Source organism: Phoca vitulina, unplaced genomic scaffold (genome assembly GCF_004348235.1).
Source record: "Phoca vitulina isolate PV1807 unplaced genomic scaffold, GSC_HSeal_1.0 scaffold38, whole genome shotgun sequence".
NCBI classification, from domain to species: Eukaryota; Metazoa; Chordata; class Mammalia; order Carnivora; family Phocidae; genus Phoca; species Phoca vitulina.
This window is the reverse complement of record NW_022589741.1, coordinates 1,442,199-1,467,311: the sequence shown is the minus strand read 5'-3', so window position 1 is coordinate 1,467,311 and position 25,113 is coordinate 1,442,199. Positions and strand designations below refer to the sequence as shown.

General features: G+C 39.0%; 1 protein-coding gene across 14 annotated transcripts in view; it reads right to left on the bottom strand.

The window, feature by feature from the left end:
• The window catches only part of DYNC2H1 (dynein cytoplasmic 2 heavy chain 1), a 300,244-nt gene that overhangs the window by 152,303 nt on the left and 122,828 nt on the right, over window positions 1-25,113 (bottom strand). For 12 of the 14 annotated variants that reach the window (XR_004302235.1, XM_032427898.1, XM_032427903.1 and 9 more), the window contains 6 exons: window positions 16,141-16,304; window positions 14,385-14,504; window positions 13,679-13,813; window positions 11,994-12,137; window positions 8,641-8,751; window positions 1,387-1,452 (listed from right to left, as the gene is read on the bottom strand). Coding sequence is in view for 13 of the 14 variants with exons in the window: in XM_032427898.1 (XP_032283789.1) it covers window positions 1,387-1,452; window positions 8,641-8,751; window positions 11,994-12,137; window positions 13,679-13,813; window positions 14,385-14,504; window positions 16,141-16,304 (740 nt within the window). In the remaining variant the exon portion in view is untranslated. The remainder of the gene's footprint in view (window positions 1-1,386; window positions 1,453-8,640; window positions 8,752-11,993; window positions 12,138-13,678; window positions 13,814-14,384; window positions 14,505-16,140; window positions 16,305-25,113) is intronic. The other 2 variants (XM_032427899.1, XM_032427902.1) reach the window with 1 other exon arrangement.

The following is a 25,113-nucleotide window of genomic DNA, read 5'->3' as shown; positions in this document are numbered from 1 at the left end:
CATGCCATTTTTCACTAATAAATAAGCAATAAAGTGCACCAAAAATTTAAAAATTGTGTATGCTGGGAAAAAATAGAGAAAAGTACTTCCATTAACTTATCTTTTCCAACAAATTAGAACACTGCCATTATTCTTTTTTTAAATTAATCCACGGAATCATGACTGACCCAGGGTTACAGAATCTAGTACTCCAAGAAAATCTGTCTTTACCCTGAACTTGCCCAAGATAATAATGGGCACTATCATATTCTTTGTTACATATTTTTCAGCAAATAAAGAAAAAACATACAAAATTTGAGAGCAATATAGAAAAAAAACAAAATTACTTCCTGCTTCCACCCAGCATGACCACTTACTGAAATTATACAGTCACAAGAGACTAGAAATGATTACTATTACTAGGTGGGAGTCAGAGAAAAATGTTCTCCTTTCCCAATAATTACATATACTCCAACAGGGAACACTAGGGAATATTAAATCTTACACAGTGTGGAACGTACTGATCATGGTGAAAAACATGATACAGGAGGGGGGAAAGGCATCAAAGCTAATGGTGGAAATAAAAGGAGTCAAATTAACAAATTTAGGAGAAACAATACAAGTCAGCCAGCACATGTGGAATTAGAAACAAAGAGAGAAAATAGGCATGTGGAAAGGTCTGCGTTCTTTTAAGTATACAAATAAGGAGAACCCAGGACATGAAATTTGACCACGTAGAGGTGAAGGTCAAAGCTCACTGTCCATATACTATTCCCTCCCACCCTGCTACTCTACTCACTTGATGATAATGGCATCAAAACCAGAAAATCACTTACAAATAATTTGTTTTTAAATGTTAGAATCACACCAGAGATGGATTAGTTAGCTCTAACTTGAAGGAGGTTCTTTTCAAGTTGGAGAGAGGATGATTGTCAGACCAGAAATAAAGTTACAGACAAAGAAGATAAATTATACATAAAAAAGACTAACATAAGGCTTTGGGCCCCAGGAAGCCTCTGAGAACTGCCCACCCTCTTGCTTCACATGCTGACTCGGAGCAAGTCAGTGAAGGGAATAAATGAGGCCGCTATACACCCATGTTGCTCCACTTTGTACGTGTGTTAGCTCCACTGCCCGTACGAGCAGGACAAGCAGGGCACGGGGGTCTAGAAAGGTCCAGAAGCACTGTGGTAAGCCACGCTGCCTCACCATACCTCTGAATAAATACTTGGCTCACCCAGAGGGGAGAAGCAGAAATCAGCATCTTACACTAAATTCTAACTTAGTAAAAAATTAACAGGTTGATAGATAATTTCCAGACTAAAGTTATTTGTAATCCAACCATAAATCTGCCCATTACCAAACTTCTATGTAACTCTAACATTTTCCTCCTTTATTCCCACTTACATTTTCTTGAAAAAGTTCAGGATGCATGCCTCGAACAAAATGCAAAGCGAACATCAACTGATCAGCCTAAAAAGAATAACAAATGTTATCTTGCTGTTTCTAAATTTGTGTTTTTGGAAAAGCATAGTCCTGAAATTTCAGTTCACAAAATCTGTGTTCTATCTTTAAATTATCTACTTTTAGCAATATAAGAAATGACTATTCAGGTGGCACCTAAACAGAACACTTCTGAGTGGCAGGCGGGAAGGATAGAGAAAGTACCCAAAGTTTTAGAGAAAGTACCCAAAGTTTTAGAGAAAATGCTAAAGATTAGTCATCGTATACAACCCATTAAAAAAATGTGTTTATTTAACTAGCTGAAATCCAATTTTGAGGTCTGAATCAGTCATTACCAAGAAGATCAACCTCCTGCATTAGTTTTCTTCAATTTGTCACTGGGTATGCTTACATGATCCAGAACATTCTATATGCCCCTAAATCAAGACATTTCATTTCTAGAAAGTTATGCAAAGGGATGATGAATGTATTCATAGATAAGAAATGAGGATACTTAATGCAAGATTTTTTATTATGGAGGAAAAACTGAAACAACCTAAATGTTCAAAAGTTTATCATAAACAATATTCAAATGAAAATATATAGCATAGCCCATACAATGGAAGGAGAGGCAATATGTTTACATAAACATATATGGATATATATCTGCAGAAAAAAATTGGAAAATTGGTATCAATTTTTATCAGTGATTTATTTTTACAACTATGGGTTATTTTTGGTTTCTTCCTTTTTTCTTGTGTATTTTGTAAATTTTCTAAAATAAGCTTCTCTCATTTCTGTTACAAAATACAGTAAATGCTTATTAACAACACCAACAAGCCTATCTACTCAAGCACCATCTTTTCCCACCAGTTTATAATTTAAGCATTTTATATAGCTTCTCCCATACTATAAATAACACTTTATATCTAATACACGCTTATGATTATAAATCTACACATAGACTAACTGTACGGGCTGTAAAGATTACCAGCAGGTAACCTCCTTGCCTGCAAGAAAATCACCCCTCTGTTGGAAAGATTCAGTGTCTTAAGTAATACAATACAGAGGAATAACTGACTTCATGAAAGTGTATGTTGTGTATGTATACACAGCAAGTACTCAACAAATGCCTATTAAGTGAATAAATAAAAACCATGTGTTTACAACCATAACATAGTCAAGGACTTAAAAAAAAATTCTCAAAATAGAAAAATTTTAAGCAGATGGCCATCACTCGGTGTGGAAAGAAAGGTACAACCAACCACCATGTATAGGAAGTAAGTCCCATGTGACTTGAAACTATAAAAATCAAGACATGCCATCTGGGGGCTGTGCAGCATTCTTAGGTGTCAGAAAGTACAAATTCAGGTTTGGGGTTGAACAGTGACTGGCTGGGTAAGCCTCTAAGATGTTTATTTTACATATTAATGGATATTTAAAATGCATCCCTCCTCTAAGGTAAAGAAATAAGGATTAAGGTATACACACAAAGTCACACGCAGTATTCCTACATTTATCTTAGCCATTTCTTCCTTTGACCTGAGGAAAAATAACGCAGTCTCCAGGGTTAATGAAGAAAAGGCCAGGCCCTGCCACTATGATTCTCAGATTAGCCGCTGTGGTCAGTGAGCTAACTGTTCATTATTACTGAGGCAAAGCTCCAAAATGTTGGCAGAAAGTAAGCCACATAATATACAGTCAATAAGTGGATAATGGTGGCCCCCCTTCTCTCTGTGCTCGGTCCCAGAACACATCGTAGCCTTAGGGATCAGCATATAATCACACGGAGCCAACTCTATGATATCCTCCACAGATAATGGCATACGTACCCCATGACCTAAACCAGGCTCCCTGGGATCTCTGTCAATGGCTTTCCCAACCAAAGATGGCCAAAGAAGCTGTTGCTGGCAGCCGTCTTTAGCCATAAGTATTTAAGAGTAACAGTATAATAAAGAACAATTATGACTCAGAAATACTCCTAAAAATACAATTTACTGAGAGACAAGAGAACACATAATTTCCAAATAAACTGGAGCCAAGTTAAGAATGAATAAACCAAGCTTACAGATTTTCTACATACTTACTTCAAACAATAACAACAATAAAAAACCTGTCAATATCCAGTTGAGAAAATATTTTGTACCTCTAATGTCCTTGGATCTACACTGCTCATCAGATCAGAAAATTTAGGTGTTTCAGTTCAATGTCAATTTATCTCATTACACTTGGGTTCTGTTACAAATTTCTTTACTATCAAGGGGATATATAATAAGCAGAATCTCAACTGATCATCGACAAAATGAGCTGAATGAAGGAAAATCCTAAGAGACGCCTGCACAGTATAAATCAGTAGCATCGATTCATATGAGATACGGGAATCCTAAAGTCCACTTCTTGGCTGGGATAGGGTTCACATTTCCAGATGCGACGATTTTGTTTCCCCCACACTCTATCAGCCTGAGTCTCCGGCATCAAGCAGAGTGGCTTTAAATTCCAGTTCCAACATCCTCTACATCTGAAAAACCTACAGAAAGGTGCTAGCTCTAGATCTTGATTTCCTCCTTTCTAGAATGGTATTGTTGTAGGAATTAAATAACAATGTATGTAAGATACTTGTACAGTGCCTGGAACATTGTAATGTGACAGATAATAACTACCCACTTTATAGTAACCTGATGTACTACATAATACTGTATTGAAGAGGAAATTTATCTTAAAGAATTCTATAAACCTCATGATTCTCAGAGATTAAGAAGCAGTAGAAAGAATAATAAATCTATTTCTTTTATTGGTACTCTACACTATTCATCGCTTTCAAATACATTCAAGGAAAAGTATAAAACAGATGTTACCATACGAAGCCTTGCTCTAATCTAAAGAATACCGAGATAGCATAGAACTTGAGTACTCACATTTGTGCTTGAAGTTAAGTCCCACATTTTAATGAACAATTCTACACAATCCAATTCTACTTATAGAAAATCTAAAGGGTTAGATGCTAGGTTTCAAAATTTTCTAAGCAGAAGAGATGATCTAAATTATCAGGATTCATTTTAATAGCAACAAGTTATAAAATTTATAAACATCCAATCAGAGAAATTCCACTTCTCTGTTAAAACAAAACACATTTTGACAGAAAAAAATACCAGAACCCAAATTAAATGACTTGTCAGATAAACACAATCATGAGACGCTATCATTTTATTTTTTAAATGTATGATTGATTCATCCGTATTTTACTTAACCAGCAAATTCATTCGAAGAGGGAGGTGAGGTGAGCGACCCGCCCCCCCACCAGGCAGTCCTCCTGCCCCAGAGCCGAGCTCTCTCGGGGAATCCTCCCACGAGGAAGGGCAAACACAAGAGTAGATGCTCTCCAAACACTCTTTCCAACCCTTTTCTGTATTCTCATCCAATACATGTGGAAATTGTTTAAGCTTCCAACAGCAACTTCCACTATTTTGTATCTGTTCCAAATGATACACTGGGATGAAGAATGATATGGAGAAGCACTAATTTGTACACAGTTCCATCATAATCCTAAATTTTGGGGAACTAAATATGCTACTTATCCTATAATTGTCCAAAATACTTAGTTTACTGAAATAAACACTTTTGATTTCTTGGAAAGAAAGAAAAAACGGCAGACCCAATAACCTCAAGTGAAACTGCTCACCAGCTTTCTCCATTTGGTTTATAAAGTTTATTAAAAGTCTAAATTTTCTGCTACAAAACAAGTCAATCATTCTTTGTTGCAGGTCAAGCTGCCTTCCCTTGGGTGTGATGTGAATACTAATCGCAGCCTCTGTTTTAGGGTCTCTCACTGTCACCAACACGACAGCAACATCAGCAACAGACTGGCAGGCACTTAATGTGAAGCTGGTTGCTGAAGCTCCAAACACCTCTCACTAAAATATGAATCAGTTCCATCCCAAGTCAGATATAATGCTAAATCTTGAGAAATGTACCTCATTGCTTCACAATTAATGTGCTTTCTGAATTATTATTCAACACTGAAATTCCGTGGAATGCTGAATTCACAATGAACAAATTTAGTATTACTGATAGAGAAATATGAATATTAGAAACTACATATTCCATCACCAATTAAAATATGTCTTAAGAATTATACATGATAGCTTTTTAAAAGTAAGTGTAATTGTTCACAACAGAAAAGTATTTCTCAAGACGGGCAATAAAAAAATTCCACTTGGGCACTACACTGTCAGGATGTTCAACCTTCCAAGCTCTCCCCTCGTGCAATCAAACGCTGGCTGGAACCTCACTTCAATGTATTTTTACAAGAAGTGACCCTCACTAAACTGCACTGATACATTAAATCGTCTTGATGCTGAACATATAGCTTTCCCTAATTACATTACAAAATGTACGACATAAGGATTTAAATCTCACCAGTAAATATACTGTATTGCTAAAAATAAAGTAAGAATATAGAAGCAGAGCACAGATACATGGGTCAAAAACAAGAAATTCCTGGGCGCCTGGGTGGCTCAGTTGGTTAGGCGACTGCCTTCGGCTCAGGTCATGATCCTGGAATCCCGGGATCGAGTCCCGCATCGGGCTCCCTGCTCGGCGGGGAGTCTGCTCCTCCCTCTGACCCTCCCCCCTCTCATGTGCTCTCTCTCTCATTCTCTCTCTCTCAAATAAATAAATAAAATCTTTAAAAAAAAAAACAAAAAAAAAAAAAAACAAGAAATTCCTAATAAACTACTAACCTTTGGAATGAATATGAAAGTTTATATTATCTTTCCACTTAAACATTTTTCAAGAGTAATACTTATTTATAACACATCTACTTTCATAAGGATTTTGGTGGCACCTTAAAATAAGTGCAGGTCTGTGATACTTTCACAAATCATAGCCTATTTTAGTGCACAGGCCTTGAAAGGAAAGTAAAAAAGCACTAAATATATTATTAGGAGAGTGATCGAAATGAAACCTTGCAGCTCTAACATATTCACTAGAAAAATAAGAAAGATTAAAGCTACATTCAAAAACTAATTATAAAAATTCATAACATGGCAATCACAAAATAAATCCAATAAAGCAATTAAAAATAAAAAATACAATATAAAAACAATTACAATAAAGTAGACTTGTTCTGTAATGTAAAGCGTATTCTTTAAAATATCAAGGAAATCAACAAACATAGCAAACAAGGGAGGAAGGTAAAAATAAAGTTTTAATAAAAATGCAGAGGAGATAAAAAAATATTTGTAAACCATAACTTGATTAAAAATAGAAAGACTAATAATATATCCAGGGTTGACAAGGATACAAGGAAGGAGATACCTTAATTACTCTGTGGGTAAAATTATTAACTGATAAAAAACTTCTAGAAGGCAATTTGATAATATTCAACAAAATTTGAAAGGTACCTTTTCTTGGACCAGCAATTATACTTCCATGAAGAAATCTAATGAATAGAAATACTTACATATGTACATAAAGATAGATTTACAGAATTTCACTGTGTTCACTCATAATAGCAAAAAAATATATATAAATAATATCCACCAACAGAGTAGTAGATAAAACAACATATGACCATATTACGGAATACCACACAATCACTAAAAATAATGAGGTTAACATAGTTCTACTTTTGGAAAGATCTTCAGGACCTGTCACAACAAAAGAAATGCAAGAGAACAAAATACATAATAAGGAAAAGAAAAAACATTATGTATTTGCACACATGCACATGAAGAGAAAGGAAATAGACAATAAAGAGCCAACTGAGCCTTGGACTGGTTTACTCTAATGGAGTGAAGCAGCGGAACGGGGAGAAATGACGAAAGGTTCTTCTATATAGTTTTTCTATATATGTATATAGTCCCATAAACTTTTTCTTTTAAAGATTTTATTTATTTATTTGACAGAGAGATAGAGAGCACAAGTAGGCAAAGTGGCAGGCAGAGGGAGAGGGAGAAGCAGACTCCCCTCTGAGCAGGGAGCCCGATGTGGGGCTCAATCCCAGAACCCTGAGATCACAGCCGCTTAACCGACTGAGCCACCCAGGCGCCGCTATATAGTCCGATAAAGTTTGAAAGTCTTTCAGAAAATATTTTTAAGTTGTGTCTGTGTAATAAAAGCGTTTAAGTACTATGTGCAATAATACATCATACAAATGTTAGAGATGCCATCCTCATATCTATCTAAGGTCATAACGTTTTAGGGACAAAATGGGCTTTGAGATCATCTGCTTATAATTCCAGACATATATGTAAGTTAAAACTGGGGGTCAAATAGGTGATTTTTAGAGGGAAAGACCTCCAAAATACACATATATACTGTCTATAGACCTATAAAGGTATCGCTAGAGTTCTCATTAAAGAAACATTCTGCAGAAATACCCAACTATAGGTCTGTGAGCTTCCAGTAATACCCCTTGTCTCAAGTAAAGATCGTCAACATTTTGACTCTACTCATAAGTTACTGTCCCTTTCTAAAGAATGTATTAACTCTATCTTTTCCAAAATTTTCTAAGAACTCTACATAACTGTACCATAATAACTCTATTTCTCTCATGCAGTTAATTGCCTTTACAAAGCTCTTCCTCAACCTATCCCCAAAGATTGGTAATTAAAAAAAAAAAAAAAATCCTAAGACAAAATCCTCTGTTTCTACAATATTCAAAAATTTCTAAAATACATTTCACTTTATATTCCTCGGAGGCCCTTGTAATATGAAGACGTCTGTGACAAATTTCATAACTCAGGCATTAGTTTACTGCCTAATGCCAGGAATGGAACCAGTTTCATCCCCTACCTAGGGGACACTGGCAATGTCAAGAGATAGTTTTTATTTTAACAAGTGTGTAGAGGAAGAGCACCCAAACAGACCCCACAACAAATACTAATGTGGTGCAAACTGGCAACAGTGCTGAGGCAGGGACACCGAGCGCAGCTAGAAAATGACCCGTTCTCCTGGGATACTGGGCGTCCAGAGCCACGGCGGCTGACCTGCGGCATGTCTGCCCTCCCTTCCTCACGCGTCATTCTCCTCCGTCCCAACCATATCTCGCAAGGCCGTGAGACCTTCTACTTAGCAATGAACATCATTCTGGGAAAGTATCAGAAGTGCCAATTTCAACACCTTTCCAGTAGGTAAAGGTTATACAACTTAACTGTAACACTGTATTAAATCAAAGTACAAGTAGTATTTTACACATGAAAAAACAGTATTTCTTACCTTAAATAGACAACGGCATATATATTCATAGACCATATGTTTTAATGAGCTGATAAGAGACTGGATTCTCTGTTCTGTATTTTCAGAATCCTGTAGATTATAATTTGAAAACTGAAAAACCATTAGGAAATTTATAAACATTTAAATGATACCCATAGCGTAATCACACTTATATATTGTTCCTCCAGACTCAAAGCTGATTCTGGAAGAACCATCTTTGTCAACTCAAGGGACCAAACAAACAAGGGCATTAAATTTGTACACTAATATGATAAAAATACTTGATGTATTTTTCTTTAATGCACAGAGTTAAGGCTCTCAATGAATGAAAATTACAGTCAACTTCCAATAATACAACATGAACTGAATTTGATGATACCACTTTGACACCTAATGGCATTAATACTACTCTATGAGTATGGGTTAAACCCATCTCATTCCTTGTATTACAATGATCAATCCAGCCTGAAAACACGGGGACCAGAACCACACCCAATATAGAATTTTCTCATCCTCAATATAAGAACCTAAACAATCTTAAACCATGCCTTCCTGTTAACTAACGATGAACAACAAATGTGATGCTGATGCTGTTTAAGAAATCAGAGCACCTTTAGTTTTTCATCTGTTTTGTATTTCTGTATCATACACGACTGCCATGATTTGGAAAATATCACTAATGGCTATTTCCTCTGCTTGCTGAAGAAGAGCTCGGTGTAGAAACGGGCAGAGGAGACTGTCAAGGCTGGGCTGTTCCCTAAGTGTGACAGGTTTACCTCTCACCTCAGGGAGCACTTGGGAGGATACAGGCCTTGAAAAGTTCAATCCTGGTATACTATGTAGGCTAAATTTTATTTCCTTATGATTAAAACTGACAATAAAAACCTCATAAGACAATTGTAACAGTTTAGAGAAATGCATCCAGGATAAGCAGGGCAATGTGTGACCAGCACAAAACCTCACGGGGTGGCGCTCAGATGTAGCAGACCTCGGTCTGGCCCTGGTAGTACCTGTCCTACCTGACAGCTCACATGGAAAACACCCGCTCCTTTCACTACTCCTTCACGAAGACCACATGTGACACGGAACCCTGGATCCACTGAAAGACACTCTATCGTGCACTGCTGCAAGATCTAATGGATCTCCAGCACACTGCAGAGCAAGTTTTGTACTCTACATATTTGAAATTATATGCTTTTAAAAATGAATTCAAGCACACGCACACACACAAACATGCACATGCACACACACATATACGCGCGCACACATATACACATGTGCATACACGTGAACACGCACACACATGCACATACACACAAACATACACACGCACACACATATACGCACACACATACATGTGTGCATACACATGAACACGCAAACACGCACATACACATGCATACACGTACACGCGCACACATGCACACACACGCAAACACACATGCACAGACATGCACGTGTACACGCACAAACACGCACACACAAACATGCACACGCACAAACATGCATTGCATCCACACGCACAAACATGCACACGCAAACATGCACACACACAAACATGCACATGTACACGTACAAACATGCACATGTACACGCACAAACACGCACATACACATGTACACAAACATGCACATGCACACACAAACTCGCACAAACATACACATGCACACGCAAACATGCACACGCACACAAACTCGCACATACACACGCACACACAAACATGCACAAGCACAAACATGCATAGCACATACACACACACAAACATGCACACGCACAAACGTGCACATGCACAAACATACACACGCGCACACACACAAAGGTCAATGTTATTCAGTAGCCACACTACCGAAGACCGGCGGCTCCTGAGGAGACACTGAGCTACACGCTTTTGTAAAGAGCACAGAATAACCAATGTTCTCACTGGGTTCAGGCAGAACTGCTAACCTGTTCATCGGTTCTCATACTCCTTCAGAGTCACTGACTTTTCACAGAAATATTTTTTGACGAAAGGACAAGAAAGAATTTAAAATGAACTTATAATTGTGTACTTTCTAAGTAATTTATGAGAAATTTCTCATGCAAAAATGATCGCAGATATATATATAATCCATTGTTGGCGGAGCTATAGATGGACAAGGTGCTCTCGCCGCCTCCGTTCCACAGGCCAACAGCACGTTTCCAAAGGTAATGAGACAACATTTGTCTGAAAGCTTACACGTGGGCACTTTGGTCCCAGTCATCCAAGTCTGGGGATTTAACTGAGAAGAAAACTAGAGGAGCAACCCACTGAAAAAAGGAGAAACCATCAATAATGTCTGTCGCTGTCTTAATACATAGGCATGTTCTGTGACATCCTTCTGTCAGGAGGTGAGGCCTCCTCCCCCACCCTCTCAACTGCTTCCGCCAGACAACAGACAGCACGGATGACACCGACCCCAGGCTGACTTACCACAGCTTCCGCCTCACGGCCCGGAATACACGTGTGGCCCCCAAGATGTCCTATCAGAAATCCGCTACTCTGTGCGCCAGGAAGCCCAGCACAGGGTCCTCCTCACCCAGCCCTCAGGCCCCAGGCCCCAGCCAACCCCCCCTTCCCCTCCCCTCATGTCCCGACTGAGGTCCCAACACTGTGAAAGAGAGGTAAGCCATCTCTGCTCGGCCCTGACCCAATTCCCACAGAACCCATGAGCCGAAGAAAAACACTGTCTGATCTGCCAAGTTAGGGGTACAGTGACATTCAGCACAGATCATCAGGAAAACGTCCACATGGCACGTGCTGACAGGGCTCACACTGCACAGCCTCTCAATCTTCAAAAATACTACGCAGGTTCTACTTCTGGCGTCAAAGTTGTCTGCAATACATGAATACTCAACATAAAGCCAGCGTGCTACCTTCGGGTTAAGACCATTTATATCCGTCAAGATCCCCTTCCCTCTGTCAGCACACAAACTTGATCGCGCAGAGGGCACTCCTCTACCCCCTTAACTACAGCACCCGGCACGCACCACGGCCCCAGACGGCACACAGGGACATGAAATCTTCAAGGTTGTTTTCCCCCAAGGAATGAGATCATGTAGATAATTTCTTTATACCATTTTAATGATAATCTATTACTTATTAATTTGTGCTCAGAATTGAAACCATTTCCATTAAGAAGACTGTTGCACTGGGGTAGTTTGTTAAGAACATAAAATACAATTAAGGAGCTAGTTTCTTTAGATACACTTTAAAATTGTTGGATGTGGTCTTCTGAAATAGAATTCTGACGTTTTCTCAGGAAATTCTTTCTCTAAGTACCTAGTCAAGGATCTCTGTTACTCAGCATCAGCTGGGGGGTTAACGGAGAGCGTACCTGTTTGTTTTGCAGAGCTCGCTGGAAAAGTCGGAGAAATGCAGCCAAACTAAAACGGTACATGTTATTAATTTTGGACAAGTCAGAGATAATGAAGTACATCTTGCTGGCATTCTCGGCCAGAGGAAGGTAGGCGTCCCGCTCCTGTGGATCAGAGGTTGGGTGGGAAAAACATCTTAGTGCTAGTGCTCGCCTGCCACCTACAGGCCGCTCTGCTCCCAGCTAGCCGCCCTTACCAGTCCTACATAATGTGCACCAACTACGACGACCAATCACAGAACTGTGTAACTAAAGGGAATAATACCATCTAGTTTCCTTGTTCTTACAAAACGGAGGGCAATGTATTGAAAGAATTCTCTAGCTCCCGGATGACAGAGGTAGAAGTGGTTCACGGGTCACCGTACGGAGGACCAAGAGCACTTGTATGACGGAGAAGGTAAGGAGAAAAGGTATGCAATTATGATCCGAGAATGAACGATGCCATCTTGTATTTCAAGAGAGAAGCGGTTTAGGTGATGCCAGGGCCTGGCTCCACTACCCCCCTGCAGGAGAGGAGAGTCGCAACCCCGAGTCGAGAGTGTGTGGGGGGCTGGGGCCCACAGGAACGCTGACGGGAGCAGAGACTGGAACAGGTGTCTGCACCCAGTAAGAAAGCCCCTGGCACTGTTCGGCGTGCGCACAGGGACTTCCTCTGTGGCAGAAGGGAAGGGATCCTCGAAGTGAACGGCCTCAGGTTCCCAACAGGACTGTGAGGAGTCACTGTGATCTGAGCACCAGGATAACAAATGTGATGCTGGGAACGTTACAGGGCTGACTCAGTGACACCTGTTCAGAAGGAGAAGGCCAAGAATTTCGACATCCCCGTGCTGTGAAATAGAAAATGAGAGGTGCAGCAACACCATGCTAGAGAAACCGAGGGGGCTGGGTTAGAAGCGGGCTATCAATCTGTTCCTATTCTGCTTCAACAGAGCACTTTCCCAAGTAAGACAGTTATGATATGTAAGTGTACAAATTTGGACAAGGGCTGAAAAATACTGAAAGGAAAACGTGACAGGGTCACCGAGACGACCTGGCAAAGAATGAAAGGACGTTGTCAGCGAGGGCCCAGGTCAGGCTGGAGCCTGGAAATGCACACTAACACTCATCTGTTTGAGCATCTGTTTGCCTTCAAGCAAAGCTCAATCATTAGAATGTAGGAGAAGAAAAGATAGACTGTTTTGAACTTGGGTTAGAATTTTGCAAAAGGGATTATCAAAAGAAAGGCAAAAAGCATTTTAAGGGAAGAAAATTTTTTAACGGAAAAGACACCTTACAACTCTTACTTAATATACGAAACATGCCTTAATTTTAAAAAGCTCCAGGAATGGCACAGATGCTTTTAACAGTCAGTTCCAATACTCTCATTTTCAATTTCAGTATAAAACTGTCGCCCCAGAACTTGAGATCACGTTATTCCAGAAGTCAGCAGAGGCTGGCAGACCTTATTCTCGGTGCCCTGAGCCTCTCACCCCCTCTCTACAGCAGGATCGATCAGACCCACGGCTCTGGGGTTTCTGAAGAGCTCTCTCTTTTTGTAATCGTCATTCCCCCAAAGTCCTGACTCTATACTGTCTAGTCATATTAACATAAAAATTTAAGAAAACATGATATAGATCACCAAAAAGAAAAAAAAGGGAAATAAGTACTTGGTCAAGGGAAATCTGGAGTTTGTAAGATTCTTTCAGTGACTCCTGAATAAGTGCACTGCTTGCTTTCGTCTGATTCAAAGATTCAATCAAATCCTTATTTTCCAAAATATTCCCTTGGGATGTGGCAAGTGTCTGCAGCAAAAATTAATAAAATAATGTGAACATTATCATACATATTAAAATAACCAATTAAAAGAAGCCCATATTAACTATCATTAATTTGATGTTTATGAAAACTTGTATTATTTTAAAAGAATTTCAACATTTTATAGCTTATGAGAATGATAGAGTTAATCATGATATACTATATCATCAAAGCATTGCATATGTATTAATTTTATCAATCTAATAAAAATAAAAACTACTTAAAGTTACAGATTAAATCATAATTTTATGCTACATTTTAATGCTGCTTGAAATTCTAAGCATATAATAGATAACTAAGTATTAGTGAAACAATACAGTATACAGTATTACTTAAAAATCACTTGTCTTAGACATTAATTACCATTATTTCTTAAGATCTTGTATTCTAAGACATCTACTTTTCTCTCTTTGAATTTTGATTTTAAGGTATATATTGACATGTCTTTGGCACAACCAAAAACATGTGGAAGGTACTGTTAAATTTAAAAAAAACCTGCTAATTATATTCACTAAAAAAATGTAATATAAGAAAGCATCCTGAATAACTAAATTTTACCTCTAAAAGAGATTCCTCAAGCTTGGCTAACTGTATTTTCTTATCTTCTTCCTGTTGTAATAGTTTTGTTTTCTGCTCCTCTAAGTCAGGTTTCTCATGCTGAATAGTTAAAGCCAAAAGCTTAAAAAAAAATTTTTTTTAAGTCAAAGTTATTTTAGCAGTAAAGTTCAAACAAGACAAAACATAAACTTCCCACAAACAGGCCTTGTGCTTGACCAAATTTATTACGATTTTATGTACCTCATTTGATTCTTTCTAGTTAAACATGAGACACTTCACAATTATTTCTGACAAAAAAAGAAGCAAAATAAACTGATCAATAAAATATTAAATACTATAGGACATCTGTAAGAAATTGCATTACGTAACATATCAATATGTAATATTTTTCTAAAATTAGATAAAATATATAAAAACTATGAAAACTAGTTTTTTTAGTGTCAAATATTCATATAAAGAAATAAAGAGATATATTACTTAAAATACTATAACATCACAGTCTCAACAAGATACCATTTCATCCCCATTAGGATGGCTACAATTAAAAACACAAATAACATGTGTTGGCAAGATGGGGAGAGAGTGGAATCCTTAGACGTTGTTGGCGGGAAAGTAAAGCACAGTCACTTCGGAAAAGTCTGTTCTTCAAAATGTTAAACAGAGTTACCATAAGACCCCGCAAGTCCACTAAAAAAACCACTGAATTGTACACTTTAAATGGGTGAATTAATTGAATCTTAATAAAGCTATTTTTAAAATGCTATGTCAAATTCTTCATTTTGAAACTTTAAATTAGGGGATGACATTGGCAGGTCATAAAACATGTAAATGCGAATCTGCGGGACAAGCATTCTCACTGAGCACTTCTTACGGATCTGAACAGCCCCTTTCGCGAGGGGATGGACAGGTTCTAGAGAGAATGAGCAATTCTGTCAATTAATTCTGCCATGCTTTGAGTAATCCCTTCACAGGTTTATTCATAAGACGTACCATCAAGTAAGTCAAAAGATACTATCCATAAAAATACATGCTGTGAGCTGTATGTTATTATAAGAAAACATACTTTAAAGGAAATTCTTAAAAATTATAATTAAGTAAAAATTGTAACAAATATACACATACTATCATATTAAATCAAAACAGGAAGAGTCTACAATTGTTAGGTGAGTAAAAAATGGAATGACTCAAAGTCAACAGGCATGACAGCCTTAAAAGGAAAATGAGTAAGGAACTACGTAAGTAAAAGCCTAGATATAAAAACTCATTTTGAGAGTCAAATAACGTTCTAAATTATAAAAAGTCATACACAGATACGAAAATTCAAAGACACGTATGTTCTAGTGGAAAAAAAAATGTCAGATGGGGAATCCAACACCCGCCCTCAACCAGCCAAACAGGTCAATTAAATGCAATTCTCACATTTCAACTTCAGTTTTTCACAATTAGAAAACGTAGCTGATCTCAATCTATGAGCCTTCTCTCTCTCAAACTCTACCACACATGACAGAAATCGACCCCAAAATTAACGTAATAGTGGGAGAAGCAGTGATTCGATGTTAACAACAAGTGCGTAAGTCCAACACAAATGATAACGTAAACCCGAAAGCTTGACTCTAACTCACAAATGTAGTTTCAAGATGGTTTCAAAAGTTTAAATACTAATCACTTCCACAAAGTTGATTCCAATTCAGAGTATCTCCTGAGTACACAAAGCTACAGGATATTCCTGAGGTCACTTCTTATTGCCCATACATACCTGTCCTCGCAACCCACTTCTTGTTGTAGTGAAGTTAACCTCTGTAATGATGGAGGCTGCATCTGGCGGGATGAAGGGATTCGGGTTTCTTGTTGACAAGAAAAGGCGGAATTCTTCATTGTAGTCAATAATTTTGTCACCTATTTGTACCACATAACGCGGTCCTATTTGTTTAAAATGACACAATTAGTTGGCTTCAATATTCTGTCTTTTGCTTCATGACATTAAAAAATATAATTTATATTTCCTAGTATTTCTAAATAGTTGGTAGCATAGGCTTTTCAGTAGAGTACAGAAGAGCAGCAGTTAGCTGGCCAAGAGACTATTAACCAGAATGCCCTATTAATCAGCACATATACAAACAGGGCTAAACACTAGTCATTAACTTGATCCCGGGATACTGAAGTATCAAAAAAATATATACGTATATTACATTTCATTCCAAATTTTTCTGAAATGACTGGTTATAGATGACACAAAAAATAACTCAATTATATACTATTCTCTACAGAATTCATTAGTTAAAAAGTGTTCATTGGGGGGGCCTTGGTATCTCAGTCAGTTAAGCGTGTGACTTCAGCTCAGGTCATGATCCTGGGGTCCTGGGATTGAGCCCCACATAGGGCTCCCTGCTCAGTGGGGAGTCTGCTTGAGATTTTCTCTCCTTCTCCCTCCATCCCTCCTGCTGCTCATGCTGTCTCTCTCTCACTCTCTCTAAAATACATAAATCTTTATTCAAAAAGTGTTCATTGTACTAGTTTTTAAGACGTACTACTTAAAGACAGAATGAGCTGGTAAAAACCTAATATTATCAATAATATGAGTAATTGCAAAGATGCCCATTATTAACTTCAAAAGGATTTATTCAGACTGCCATATACAAGTGATCTGAGATGAGAAATGAAACTAAGAAAAAACAAAGTTCTGCCTCATAAAGGAGTATATTCCAAAATTTAAAAAAACAGTGATATACAACACATACAGAGAAATAAATCAGCAATTATACCCACAACTTACAATTTTAAACTGACACAAATAATTTATTTTTTAAGTACAAAATACACACTTTCAAATATTATTTTCAAAGACTAAGAAAAGTATCATAAGGAATTTTTGAGAACTCCAGGATAGATTTTTAAATTTTACTTAAAAACTTTTTTAAGTTAATATGAAAATAATTCAATAAGCACTTTATGAAAAAGGATATATAAATGTCCAAAAAGGAATCTTTTGTAGCAAAACTACAATCACCATTATAAAAACACAAATTTAAAAGCCCAGTGAAATACTTCTACATCAGCTGGAATGTTTCAAGAAAACTTAAGCAGGATAAATGCAAAGAAAACCAATCCTAAGGACATCATAATCAAACCACTGAAAAACCAGTGACAAAGAAAAGTTTTAAAGCATCCAGAGAAAAATGACACATCACTTACTAAAGAGCAACAATAAAACCAGCAGGTGATTTCTCAACAGGAATGACATAAGCTAGAGGATGAAGGAATAAAAACTTTAAAGTGCTAAAGAAAACAAATACCAACCCAGAATTCCATGTCAGGCAGAAAAACAAATATCCTTCAAAAATACAAGAACAAGAAGTTTGTTTCCAGTGGGCCTTCACTAAATGAAATAGAAAAGGAAATGCTTCAGACAGAAGAAAAGTAACGTGGACGGGGATGAAGAGCACACTCACCACGCTGAGCACTGAGCACAAAAGTGCTCAATCACAGGATCGCACACTTGACACTAACAGAACCCTGCCTGTAGACTAAACAAGAATTAAAATTTAAAAAAAGAAAAATAACCTAGATGTAAATGAGGAGATGATGGAAATGATGGGAGAATGTGAGAACCATAGGAAGGATCAATCTGTGTAAATACAGATTTTAAAAGCAGTCATTATAACATCATGTCACCATGACAACATATCACAACAATAATGCAAAGGCAGGCAGGGGTCTACGGAGTAAAGTGCACTGGAGAAGTGGCAAAGTATTTATTTGTAGTAAAATAAGAAGTCAAAGATATATACTGTTATATGTAGGGTGACCCATCAAAAAAATAGGAAATGTTTTATCAAAAAATAAAATCAAGTTAATTACAAAACTGGATCAGGTATCACATGATCTGGTTAGCTGCGTTAAATTATGCAACAAACAGGAAGACCGCACAGTGAGTGAAAATGAAAACCAAGTGATAAACTGAAAAGAGGTGCCCTTGAGAAACAAGACCAACAGAAAATTGAAAGTAAAAGAATAAAAATTATTACCATGCAAACACTAGGCCCCCAAAGTAGTGTATCCATTCTAATATCAGACTCTAAAACTTGATACATTTCTGAAGAAAAAGGAGGACATTTCATAACGATAAAGAAAATAATCCAAACAGGAAAAATCACATTTTCAAATACGTATGCACCCCAAAACACAGCTTCAAAATATTTAAAGCAAAAACGAAAAGAACTGAAAGAAAAACAAATTCAAAAATCATAGAACCTTTAAGAAATTCTCAACATATGATTGAGAAAAACAAAGCAAAAAAGAGTAAAGACACAGAAAACACTACAATGAACAAACCCGACCTGACTTTAGAAAAAATTAAAACAACAGCAAATTTCACATAATTTTCAAATGTACATGGAAAAATGAAATGTAATGAAATGTCCGATTATAAAGAAAGCACAACAGGGTTCAAACAACTGAATACTGAAGAGTAAGTTCTCTGGCCATAATGGAGTTATGCTGAAAATCAGCAACAAAAACGGGAACGAGAAAATTTCCAACTACCTGGAAATTAAGTAACAATAAAGCTACATAATTCAATGAATTGAAGAAGAAATCAGGACTCTGGTATGAAGCTGGAGGAGGGCTGAGAGGGAAATTTATAGACATAAATGCATATATTAAAAAAAGATTAAATATCAGTATCTTGAATTTCCATCTCAAGAATCTAGAAAAAAGAACACCAAAGGAAACCTAAGGAAAAACAACAGGAATGAAATAATAAAGAGCAAAAACCAGTTCAAAAATACAATAAAGAGGGTGATGGGCATTTAGGAGGGCACTTGTGTGGGTGTCGTACATAAGTGATGAATCACTGGATTCTACTCCTGAAACCAATATTGTACTGTATGTTAACCAACTAGAATCCAAATAAAAACTTGAAACAAAACAAAAATTAAAATTAAAAAATTTTTTAAAAAGGAAATCAACAAATATTGGGGTTCATGTAGAGCATGAAATCAGCCATAATACCTGGCTTGCTAAAATGTAACACAGAGGCTGCTGGGGGGGGTGAGGGAAGGTTTCGGAGGAGGGTGTGGGCCTTTGGAATGACGAGGCCCGCATGACCACTCTGCCGTAGGAATGTCGCGGGGAGTTGCCTTCCCCAAAACTCTCTAGGCCAAACAGCCGCCCGGGGATCTAAGAGATGTGTGCGTTGTCCCCTCGGCTATGTTTAGCAGAACTCATAGAACATGCAGATTAGCACATCGTAGCTTTCCCATAAACAGATCCTCCTACTTCCAGTTAAGACCCCTTGTCACACATCATGTGCTTGAGAAACAGTGTTATTAAGGATCTGTGACTATCCTGAAGGACCAATAAAAGCGGGAGCAAAGAAGAGCAAAGGGTCTTCGTCTCTGAGCTATGACCCCCTTGCCCTTCCCTCTCTTTCACAGCAAAGTTTGGAGTCATCTTTCATCCTTCGGTACAGAGGTTGCTGGCCGTTCCCGGCAAACAAAGTTAAAAGTTGGTATTTTGAAAAGATTAGTAAAACTGATAAATGCTCCCTGAAGATGGATGGAGGATAAAAAGAAAAATTATCAATGTCAAGAAAAAGGGAGACATCATTACAAAACCAACTGAAATCAAAAAGTTATGAGAACATTACATAAAAAACACACCAATACATTTGGCAATTTGTTTGAAACGAACAAATGCTTTAAAAATACGTAACTTTAGCAAACTTGACATACACACAAACTGTAGAAGACAAACAGAACAAATGCTGCCGGCTGGCAGTTTGCAATGAGAGGTCCTCCTGAGACTCTGCACGGCCGCAGGAGGACGGTACACAGACACGGGGCTTAGCACAGGACAGGCCTCACGGCAGGTGACTGGAAAACGGTTCAAGGACAGCGTGGTTTTGCTGGGGAATGGATACAGACAACCCTATGACTGGTATCTTAATAATGTTTATCTAGGAGGGGAGAGAAGTGGAGGGGAACTACATAATTGATTTAAAAAAAAAAACGAAAGCAGAAGTCACTCCAATTAGCTGGAACATTAATGTGATACGGGATGCACTCTTGTTCGGGGCTGCGACTTGAGTCCGGTCACGGCGTGGCCTGTGGGGTGCTGGTGCTGAAAAATGACTCACGTTCAACAGGGGAACACCGAAGCCGGGCTGTGGGAGCCAGTCCACCCACAGGACTCCGGCGCCTCTTCTCTTTTGCATTTACGCAACAGACAATACAAACAAAACTATCTATGGTGTTGTAAGTCAGAAACACGGTTAGCCCTATGGGGGAGCGTGGTAAATAAGGGGGTTTCTGGAGTGCACATCAAGTTCTAGATCTTGACCTGGGTGCCTACACAGGTGTATTGTTTGTAAAAATTCATAAACTGCACACACACACACACACACACACACACACTTCAATAAAATGTTAAAACTGAAAAATACCTGGTTTTCTCTGGTGAATAGGACTAGTCAGGAGGAGGGGAGGGACAGAACACTACTGCCTTCTGTACTATTTGGTTTTGTAAACTGTGCATGTATTATTTTGACCTAAAATTTTAAAAAATTTCCAAGTAAACGGTTCACTGTCTAAATAGGACCCTTGGATTTAATCCAATGTCCTACCGTTAGAAACTATCAGACAAGGAACTATTAAGCCCGACACAGTCTGAATGACATCAGGCCTCGATTTACACCGGAGCTAACCTATAGAGTTCACGGCGAAGTTTGTTTTGACTGTTTTTTCTTTGGGACACAAAATCGTCAGTGTACTTTTGAGAACCCCAGAGACAAAACGATTGGATACAAGTATAAGATTTGGTCTCCTACTTTCTTTCCAGGGAAAGTCCAAATTGACATGTTTATTATCTTGGTTCTGAACCTGGATCAGGTTTGAGAGTTGGGTTTGGTTTGGTTTGGTTTGGTCAACATTTATAACAGACATTGTATCTGCTTCCAGGTCCAAACTCTTCAGAACTATATTATCATCTGACCTAGATAAATCCAAGTACCATGTGAACTGCCATCTAGGTCCAAACATTCCATTACATGGATAACATCTTGGTAATGGTCTCTCCTGACAAAACTGCTCACACTCTATTGAATACCATTCCAGGCTGACTACCTAAAGATGAATAGGATTAAGTGAGGACAAATACAAAACCCTACCAACCAAATAACCAAACTGACACTGCCCAAGGAGACAGCCCACACAGCCCATTAAGAATAAACTGCTGTCGGTTCGCCTGGGTGGCTCAGTCGTTAAGCATCTGCCTTCGGCTCAGGTCATGGTCCCAGGGTCCTGGGATCGAGCCCTGCATTGGGCTCCCTGCTCGGCAGGAGGCCTGCTTCTCCCTCTCCCACTCCCCCTGCTTGTGTTCCCTCTCTTGCTGTGTCTCTCTCTTCAAATAAATAAATAAAATCTTTAAAAAAAAAAGAATAAACTGCTGTCGGGGCACCTGGGGGGCTCAGTCGCTAAGCGTCTGCCTTCAGCTCAGGTCATGGTCCCAGGGTCCTGGGATCGAGCCCCACATCGGGCTCCCTGTTCAGCGGGAAGCCTGCTTCTCCCTCTCCCGCTCCCCCTGCTTGTGCTCTCTCTCTCACTGTGTCTCTCTGTCAAATAAATAAATAAAATCTTAAAAAAAAAAAAAAAAAAGAATAAACTGCTGTCTTTATAGTCACTGTATACAAAGAGAATGATGATTACTTTCTTGGCCCATTAGAAGCAGCATATTCCATACCTGGAATTTTTACTATTGCCTATTCATCTGGCTAACAAACGTGTGCCCAGGCTTGAATCGCAACTCTTGCAAGGCTGCAAAGGGCAACCTTGGAAGGAATCTAAGCAATTATAACCCAATCATTGCCTGTGACCCCTCTACCCTCCAGGTGCACAGAATTACTGATGTCTGCAAATAATCGCAGGTAACAAAATCCTAAGGAATGCTACAGCCATCCACTATCCATAGGTAAAATTTCTGGCAATCCAGAGCATTGAATATCCCGTACAATGAGCTGACCTCGGGTAGTGTTTCTGGCAACAGAGCATGTCACAAAGAGGCTTACTGAACAGATCAGTACAGGGATTGATAGGTCAGAACTAGAGGAGCTCGACCTCAGCACTACGGGCAACTTGTGCTGGAAAATCATCTCTTGTGAGGAGATGCCCTGTGCATTTTAGGATGGCCCTGGCACGGACCTCCCAACTGTGATAACCCCAGGGGGACAAAATCACTCCTGTTAGAGAAACACTGGTCTGGCTGTACTCAGGCCACGGGGCCATCCAGATCCAACCTGGCTCCACAGACATACCCATATGGGGAACCACACCCACTGGAAACAGATACAACAATTAATCACAAACTTAATCTCTATGTTGCACATCCATAAGCCCGGATGAAGCAACCATGACTAAAAGGAAGCATCTGGACTAAAAAGCCAACCACAATGTTCAGCCTTCATCTCTACTCTAATCCCTGATCCATATTCAAGCCCAACATGGAAATGAAAGAACCATAAAGGACTGGAATGATTAACGACGTTGTTAGTGAAACTTGAACTATCTGCCAAATACACGAGCCTCTCCCTAGATGACTTCTAAGTAGCTAGCTGATCCCGGGTCTTCAATTACGTACCAACACCACATTGACCTTCTGCATGGCTGAGTGACTAGCACACATGAATCGGGAAGTAAAAAAACAATGAGAACTTGAAAAAGAACCGTGCCTTGCCGTTCCTTTCGATCAGGACACATGTGAGGGGATTGTTGAGCAGCATAAACGTGAGGAGGAAGTCTATTCTAACCCTCTTATTCGTGCCAACTTTGACCTCAGTATGAAGAAAGGCAGTTCATATTGCTCAGATTAGGGACACGGGGATGTAAATGAGACTGGACACAGACTCTGTTTGATGTGGTTCTAGGACGACCATCCTCTGTCCCCAAAGGAAATGCATGATGACAAAATGGCAATTCATGAGCAACTCAACACTCTGGAAAAGGACAATCGGAAGTATACTCAAAGATGGTAAAGAACTTCAACTACTGTGATACAGATATGTCCAGCCCTGGGGAATAGGCAGGAAAAATAAGGTAAGGGCAGAGATTAACTCTCTTTTCCTAATTCTGAAATAAACAAATTAACCCAAACAGCCCTACACAACCATCTGGAATAGTGGTTCATAATGTGAACCAATCAGCATGTGAAATATGTAACTTGGCACCAGATCCAACTTCAAGGGACCTTGTCAACACCCATTCTCAGACAGATGGCCACTAATTACTGCCACAGATACTGCTAAAACCTGACACCAATCACAGCTGATAGGGGCTCATATTTAATGAGCCGTCAAGGGCCAAATATAGACTGAAGGAAGTCAAATCCAGACGGCCCTCAAGCTTCATTTCCGCCTCCCCTGTGAGACAGCATAGCCCCCAAAACAAATAATCCAGTCAAGAAATGGGCAGAAGACATGAACAGACACTTCCCAAAGACATCCAGATGGCCAACAGACACATGAAAAGATGCTCAACATCACTCCTCATCAGGGAAATACAAATCAAAAATACAATGAGATACCACCTCACACCAGTCAGAATGGCTAAAATTAACAAGTGGAAACAACAGGTGTTGGCGGGGATGTGGAGAAAGGGGAACCCTCCTGCACTGTTGGTGGGAATGCAAGCTGGTGCAGCCACTCTGGAAAACAGTATGGAGGTTCCTCAAAAAGTTAAAAATAGGGCTACCCTACGACCCAATAATTGCAATACTGGGTAGTTACCCAAAGGATACAAAAATGCTGATTCAAAGGAGCACATGCACCCCGATGTTCATAGCAGCATTATCTACAATAGCCAAATTACGGAAAGAGCCCAAGTGTCCATCGACAGATGAATGGATAAAGAAGGTGTGGTATATATATACAATGGAATATTATGCAGCCATCAAAAGGAATGAAATCTTGCCATTTGCAATGACGTGGATGGAACTGGAGGGTATTATGCTGAGCGAAATAAGTCAGTTAGAGAAAGACAAATACCGTATGATTTCACTCGTACATGGAATTTAAGAAACAAACCAGATGAACATGTGGGGAGGGGAGGAAGGGGATAGGGAAATAAACAGTAAGACACTCTTAACGATTGAGAACAAACCGAGGGTTGATAGAGGGCAGTGGGCAGGGAATGGGCTAGACAGGGGGTGGGCATCAAGGAGGGCACTTGTTGTGATGAGGACTGGGTGTTGTATGTAAGTGAGGAATCACTGAATTCTACCTCAGAAACCAGTACTGCACTGTATGTTAACTAATTAGAGTTTAAATAAAAATTAAAAGGGAAAAAAAAGATAGCAAGAGCTAGCTCCACAGATCTGAGTTAGTACCAGTAAGGAACAGACTGACTGAGAGCAGGGACTGCAGTCTGGAGGGTAGCTCCAGGTTGCAAAGGCAAAAGTCCCACTACTAGAGGTCTCTTCACAACACATCAGCCACTGCCAGGCCACACGTGCTGGCCTGTGAGATAACAAGCGATCCACGAATGCATTTTTTGCTCTGCTTCTGGTTTGCCCCAATAACTCCAATCCTATTTCAAGCTTGCAGGGTTAGCATAAGTCTTGTAGTGCTAGCACCATGCGTGGTGTAAATATGTGCGGTATGTATGTATAAGTATGTGTCTTTGTACACACTTTGCACGACATGGTCTTGAGTTGAAAAGCATTACATTCTAATCGTCAAAGG